Consider the following 7,536-nt stretch of genomic DNA (forward strand, 5'->3'; position numbering starts at 1 on the left):
GTACTTGCACAAGTTTTCGTTAGTTACTCCAAAAATAATATCATCAACATATATTTGAACAACTAGTAAGTCAGTTCCTTCAGATTTTAAAAACAAAGTTTTATCTACTTTACCTCTTTTAAAATCATTTTGAATAAGGAACTTAGAGAGCCTCTCATACCAAGCTCTAGGTGCTTGTTTTAGCCCATAAACAGCTTTATCAAGCTTAAAGACAGGATTAGGAAATTGGGGATTTTCAAAACCAGGAGGTTGTTCCACGAACACCTCTTCTTCAAGAAAACCATTTAAGAAAGCAAACTTAACATCCATTTGGTATAGTTTGAAACCCATAAAAGAGGAAAAAGCAATTAAGATTCTAATAGCTTCTAATCTAGCAACAGGAGCAAAAGTTTCTTCACAATCAATACCTTCTTGCTGATTATAGCCCTTCACAACAAGTCTTGCTTTGTTTCTCACAATTGTTCCATATTCATCCAGCTTGTTCCTGAATACCCACTTGAGCCCTACAACCTTTTTGTATTTAGGTTTCTCTTCAAGATGCAAGACCTTGTTCCTTTCGAACTCATTGAGTTCATCTTGCATGGCAATTATCCAGTCAGCATCCTTTAGTGCTTCATCATGATTCCTTGGGTCAATAATGGATAGGAAGGCTTGAAAGGCACAGAAGTTCCTCAACTGTGATCTGGTCGGAGTTCCTCTACCAATATCACTTATAATAAGGTCTGTTGGATGAGAGCCTCGATATCTGAATGGCTTTGGTTGAAATTCTCTGGCAGGAACTCCTATTTGAGGCACTTCTTCTTCAGTTTCTTCTCCATTTTCCTTGTTGCCAGGTTCTCCATGATCTTGTTCCTCCGGGTTTTCTTGATTAGGAACTTCAGCATTTTCTTTATGTTCCTGCTCAGGTTCCTCTCTTACTTCCTTGGTTTGCTTGGAGGTTTCTTTATCTTCTTCCCTGTCTCTAATCATACCAATTTCATAATCATTATTATCTTGTTCCTGCACATTCATAAACATATTAGATTCATCAAATATCACATGAATGCTTTCTTCTACACACAATGTATTTTTATTGTAAACTCTGTATGCTTTGCTATTTGATGCATAGCCAAGGAACACAGCTTCATCACTTCTTTCATCAAATTTTCCTATGTTCCTTTTCCCATTATTATGAACGAAGCACCTGCATCCAAAAGCTCAAAAGTGAGAAATATTGGGTTTCCTGCCTTTAAACAGTTCATAAGGAGTCTTATTGATGATTGGTCTCATCATAACTCTGTTAATAATATAACATGCAGTATTAATAGCTTTAGCCCAGAAGTTTCTTGGAAGACCACTTGCTATGAGCATAGTTCTTGCCATGTCTTCTAGAGCCTGTTCTTTCTTTCAACAACTCCGTTCTGTTGAGGAGTTCTTGGGGCTGAAAAGTTATGATCCATGCCATTTTCTTTGCAAAAGTCATCGAATCTTGAATTCTCAAACTCAGTTCCATGATCTGATCGAATGTGGATGATTTGATTTCTACTTGACTTCTGTACTCTTTTGGAAAAGGACATAAATTCATCAAAAGTTTCATCCTTGCTAGACAGAAAAATCACCCAAGTAAATCTAGAAAAATCATCAATAATAACTAAAACATATTTATTTCCACTTCTACTTTGAACACGCATGGGACCACACAAATCCATATGAATTAGCTCCAATGGCTTTGTGGTGCTGACCATGTTTTTGCTTTTAAAGGAAGACCTAACTTTCTTGCCTCTCACACATGCATCACAGATATGTTGTATGAGGAACTTGACTAAGGGAAGCCCTATAACCAAGTTCCTTGCTCTAAGTTTATCCATGAGTGAGAAGCTAGCATGTCCAAAACGTTTATGCCATAATAAGGGATCATCATTAATGGCACTCAAGCAGGTAAGATTGTTCCTTGGAACAGAATTTAGATCCACAATGTATGTGTTCCCTTTTCTAGTTCCTTCAAGAACAACCTTTCCTGTTTTATCATTAATGATGTTGCATGAATCAGAGGTAAACTTACAGAGTTTCCTTTATCACAAAATTGTGATGTGCTCAGCAAATTGTGCATCAAACCCTCGACCAAAAGTACATTTTCTATTGAATGAGAACTAGACCTTCCTACTTTTCCTTTAGCAATTACTTCACCCTTTTTGTTGTCTCCAAAGGTCACAGTTCCTCCTGGATAGGCCTTTAGTGAGAGAAAATTTGATTTATCTCCTGTCATATGCTTTAAACAACCACTGTCGAGGTACCACGTGTTGTTCCCCCTCACTAGGACCTCTTTAGCAAGCTCATCGTTGTAAGCCTTTTCATCACGTTTGGCCATCAAACATAGATGAGCTGTTTCTTCTTCAGGTTGTTTCTCTTCATCCTCACTTTCAGAATCTCCCCAGGCAGCAATCATAGCCTTCCTAATGTCTGTTTTATTGAAAGGAATTTTTTTGTAGTTGCTCTTAACTTATTCCTTTTTCTTCCCTTTACCTTTCTCTGTATCCCAAAGTGGACACTCACGAATAAAGTGTTCTGGAGATCCACATTTGTGACAACCAGAGTTAGTTTTTGAAGTAGAGGGTTTCTTGGTGAAGTTCCTTGACTTGTTGTTTCGGTTGAACATTCTTTTAAACCTTCTCACCAGCATAGCAGCCTCTTCTTCATCGACTTCAGAGTCTTCTTGATCTCCAGCTTTGAGAGCCAAGCCTTTTCCTCGATTTCCTTCACTGTTGCTTGTTCCTAGGTGCAGCTCATGGGTTATAAGGGAACCAGCAAGTTGCTCAATATTGAAATTTGTGAAGTCCTTTGTTTTTTGTAAGGCTGTTACCTTGGCTCTCCATCTCTCATCTTGGGGGAGGCTTCTTAGAACTTTTCTGACCTGCTCATCAATAGGGATTTGCTTTCCAAGAGAAACAAGCTCATTAGTAATGTTAGTAAATCTAGTTAACATTTCCTGAATTGATTCTTTTGGTTGCATTTCAAACCGTTCATATTTTGACATAAGCAAGTCAATCTTAGAGCGTTTCACTTCGTTAGTTCCTTCATGAGTGACTTGAAGTAAATCCCAAATTTCTTTAGCATTTTTACAACCCATAACACAGTTGTGTTCATTGGGTCTAAGTCCACAATGAAGTAATTTAATAGCAAGTGCATTAATTTCCATTTTCTCAAAATCTTCCTCATCAAATTCAGACATGGGTTTAGGTACTACCTCATTTTCACCAGTGGTTTTGGTAATTTCAAAATCACCAACTTCGATCACTCTCCAAACCTGGTAGTTGTCGGCTTTGATAAAAATCTCCATCCTGTTCTTCTAATAGGTGTAGAATTTTCCATTGAACAAAGGAGGACGCTGCGTAGAGTAACCTTCTTCCAGTTTCTCGTGATTGTTCATCTTGATTCCAGGAACTTAACTCGTCAGGGTTTCCTGATTTCTTCGAGGAACCAGCTCTGATACCAATTGTTGACTCGAATGAACAATACAAGAGGTGGGTGAATTGTATTGTTGAGGAACTAGGGTAATTTTTGCGGAATTCTTAAAGAAACTTAAACAAAAACTTTAAAGTGCAAGAGAGATTTTACGTGGAAAACTTCTTGGCCCTAATCAAGAAGAAAAACCACGACCACAAGGGATTTTAATCACAACTCTTAATAATAATAGGGCAAACAACCTATTACAAATTAAGACTTCTAAACTCGAGTTCCTCTACGAACTTAAGTTCCCCCTCAACTGATCCCTCAATCAGTTGAGCTCTCAAATCTCTCTCTTTCTCCTTGCTTCAATAAAAGCAATTTCACACTTTAGAGTTTACCCAAACTCTACCCCAATACAACTCAAGATAAAACTACTAAGATGCTAAGTACAAAGACACTCAAGGACTTAAGTGGATTTTTGACTCTTTTAGAAAAGCTAAGAATCGTAATGCTCAAGTGTGCTTTTCAAAACAGAAAACTAATCCTATTTATACAGGAGGAAAGCATTTGAAAACCTTACGTTTGCCTTAGCTCCCACTATACCACAACTTCCATAAAATAAGGAAGTGCAGTTCGTGGATGCTTGGGCAGCAAGCTGAAGCGCACAGTAAGGAAGTGGTTCATATATTTTCTCAACCTCCTTTACCAAGTAAAAGCCGTTTTTAAAAAATAGTTTTACCAAGTCAGATTTTCCAAAATGTTAGGATAAAATCAGAACAGAAAATCTTTTAATAAATAAGATATTTTTACTTAAAAGATATTTTTCCGAAATAAAATTAAATCTTGTTAAAGAAAGGAAAAATAAAATCTTTATAAGCTGAAATTAAATCCACTTAAATCCTATCAATTAACAATGTACTTAACATATATACAAGAAGCCTAAAATAAATAATAAAGATACAATAGACTCTTTGGAACACAGTGAAGCTTCGACTTTGGAGCTTCAGTTCCTCACTCAAGGAACTTAGCTTCTGATTGTCTTCTATGCTCGTCCATAGCTCATCCTTTAGACTTGTTCCATGCTCCATTCTAACTCTAGAACTTCGTTGCATATAAAACCTGTCAATACATCAAATCTAATAGACAAAAGTTAAAGCCCCTATGGGTTTTCTTAGGTTCCTTGAGTCATCATCAAAACTTAAGATCAACACTTTTCCAACAAGAATTCACACTTAGAGTATTTTGCATAGAGGTGGTTGTCTCTTAGTGTTTGCAGAATTTCCCTTAGGTGTTTTGCGTGCTCTTCCTTACTCTTCGAGTACACCAGTAAGTCATTTATGAACACAACTAAAAACTTATCCATAAATTGATGAAACACTCTATTCATCAAATCCATAAAAATTGCTGGAGCATTGGTCAATCCAAAAGGCATAACTGTAAATTCGTAATGCCCATATCTTGTCCTAAATGCAGTTTTTGGAATGTCCTCGTCGGCAATCCTTAGTTGGTGATACCCAGATCTCAAGTCGATCTTTGAAAACACAGTGGCATCCTTCAGCTGATCAAACAGATCATCTATTCTTGGCAAGGGATACTTATTCTTTATGGTTACTTTATTTAGTTCCCTGTAGTCAATGCACAACCTCATACTTCCATCCTTCTTTTTCACAAACAGAACAGGTGCTCCCCAAGGAGAAGCACTTGGTCTAATGTACCCTTTGTCCAACAAATCTTGTAACTGATCCTTTAATTCACTCAATTCTGCAGGTGCCATTCTATATGGTGCCTTGGATATTGGGGTTGTTCCGAGAACTAAATCTATGGTAAAGTCGATTGCCCTCTTAGGTGGCATCCCAGTGATCTCTTCCGGAAACACATCCATAGTTTCGTTGACCACTTCTATATTTCCTAGATTTGCCACTTGTTCATGGTTCATATCCCTAACTCTGCAGAAATATACTGGATGTCCCTTTTTCATGTACTTTGCTAATTTTAGCACTGATATTACCCTTGGGCACTTTGTTTTACCATTCATCCAGTAAGTCACTAATTCATTTCCACTTGTGACCATCTTCACTTTCTGTGATCTACAACTAATCTCAGCATTATACTTACTCAGCCAATCCATCCCCAAGATAAGGTCAAAGTCGCTCAGCCCAAATTCAATAAGATCAGACGGAAATATCTTCCCTTTATTTCTAAAGGCACATATCTAAAAGTTTTGGTACATTTAACTACCCCACCTGTCGGGATGGTTATAGGTAAATCTACTGCCTCTACTGTTTTTAAGCAGTCCTTAAGTTTTGAATCAATACCCTTAGAAACAAAAGAAAAAGTTGCACCAGAATCAAACAATACTTTAACAGGAATAGAGTTAATAGAAAAAGTACCAGTGATAACATCTTTCGTGGCCTCTGCCTCGTGCCTACTCAAAACATTCAGTTTCCCTGCAGTTCCTCCCTTTTGCTGGCTGTTACTATTGTTGGTGTTACTGTTTCTCACCCCATTCTGCTGCACTCCCTTATTCCCAGAAAAATTGTTGTTGTTCCCTTGGAAATTCTTCTGGTTTCCTCCTGAGTTATAGTTGTTCTGTTTATTCCCATTAGCATTCTTAGAGTAACACTCATACTCCCTATGCCCCAGGTTGTTGCAAGGGCGACAAGCAACCAAATTGCCTTCACAATCCCTCCCAGGGTGATTGTTCCTACACCTCTTGCAGAAGTAAATCCTTCCATTCTTATTACTCCCTTGGTTATTGTTTCTAGCCCCTCCATTGTTGTTGCGGTTCCCTTGACGGTTATTACCATGGAAGTTGTTATTGTTGTGGAAGTTATTGTTATGGTGATACTTCTGTTTCTTAAAACCATTCTGGTTTCTTTGTTGGTTTCCAAAAACTTGTCCCACTTCCTTCCTTTTCTCTCTTCCTTCTATTTCAGCTAACTCTTTCTTCTTCTTTTCTTCCAGAGCATAAAGGTGTGCGGCCCTTCCATATACTTCATCCAGGGTCTCAAATACCTTCCCGCACACCTTCTACTGCAGATCAGTAGTTAACCCACTCTCAAACTTCCTAGCTTTTGCTTTCTCCGTAGAGACGGATCCTTCACCAAAACAGGATAACTCAATAAACTTGGTGTAATATTTCGTAACTGTCATCTTGTCCATCCTAAGGTTTGAAAATTCCTCAGCCTTCTGCTTCTGCAAAAAGCTAGGATAAAAATTGTCTCTCACTTTTTCTTGGAATTTGGTCCAGTTGAACCCAGGTAATGCTCTAATGGTAGCCTCGTTTTGTTGCCACCAAAGGTCAGCTTCACCCCTCAGATAGTAGGTAGCACAACTCACTTTGGAGTTTTCAGGGCATCCCACAGCTCCAAACAGTTTCTCAAATTCCCTTAACCAATTTTCCAACACAACAGGATCAGGCTCGCCCTAATAGGTTGGTGGCTTGCTCTGCGCCACCTTTTTAAAGAGCTCCCCTTCAGCATCCCCGTTACCAGTTGAGTTCCTTGCCAATTGCTGGGCAACCGCTGCCAATTGCCTCACTAAATCATTCAAATCATTTCCACCACTACCTGAACTTCGTTCCCCTGCCATTTGGTTTCTCCTGAATATAGGACAAGGATAACTATTAGAAATGGCTAGGTTTAGCTCTCAAAACGAACACCCGTATATACCTAACGACTTTTTAAACATTTACAGTAAAATTAGAAGCTAGCAATTTGGGATAGCAATTGCTAAAAATTCCCTTAATGTAGCTTTATCAATTAATATTGATTGCTAACCAACCATGCATTTAATAAAGCATCACAATAAATATAAAAATAATTCCCATGGACGTTTGCAGTTTATAAATGTTTGTTGGAGATAAGTTGCTTGGAATGGTGATTACTGGAATAATGGTGTGAAATGGAATATTTGTAAAACGAAAGAATTTATAAATAAAAATTTATCAAAGAAATAAATAAGGTTTTAATTAAAATAGACTGAAGATATTAAAATAAAAAGTGTGTTCCAAAAACTTATGTGGTCATGCCACTTATTTGCTAAAACTGAAATAACAAATAAATTTTAAAATAAAGAATATGAATTCGTGGCGAGGAAAGTCATAAGATT

General features: G+C 37.6%; 1 protein-coding gene across 1 annotated transcript; it reads right to left on the minus strand.

The window, feature by feature from the left end:
* Positions 1-5,577: 5,577 nt before the first annotated feature.
* On the minus strand, positions 5,578-7,017 carry LOC110713292 (probable cyclin-dependent serine/threonine-protein kinase DDB_G0292550). Its single transcript, XM_021891751.1, has 2 exons — positions 6,883-7,017; positions 5,578-6,441 (listed from the first exon to the last, which is right to left on the minus strand). The coding sequence occupies exons 1-2, from the start codon at positions 7,015-7,017 to the stop codon at positions 5,578-5,580; spliced, it is 999 nt and encodes a 332-aa protein (XP_021747443.1).
* Between the last annotated feature and the right edge of the window lie 519 nt (positions 7,018-7,536).

This window comes from Chenopodium quinoa, unplaced genomic scaffold, assembly GCF_001683475.1.
Source record: "Chenopodium quinoa cultivar QQ74 unplaced genomic scaffold, ASM168347v1, whole genome shotgun sequence".
NCBI lineage: Eukaryota > Viridiplantae > Streptophyta > Magnoliopsida > Caryophyllales > Amaranthaceae > Chenopodium > Chenopodium quinoa.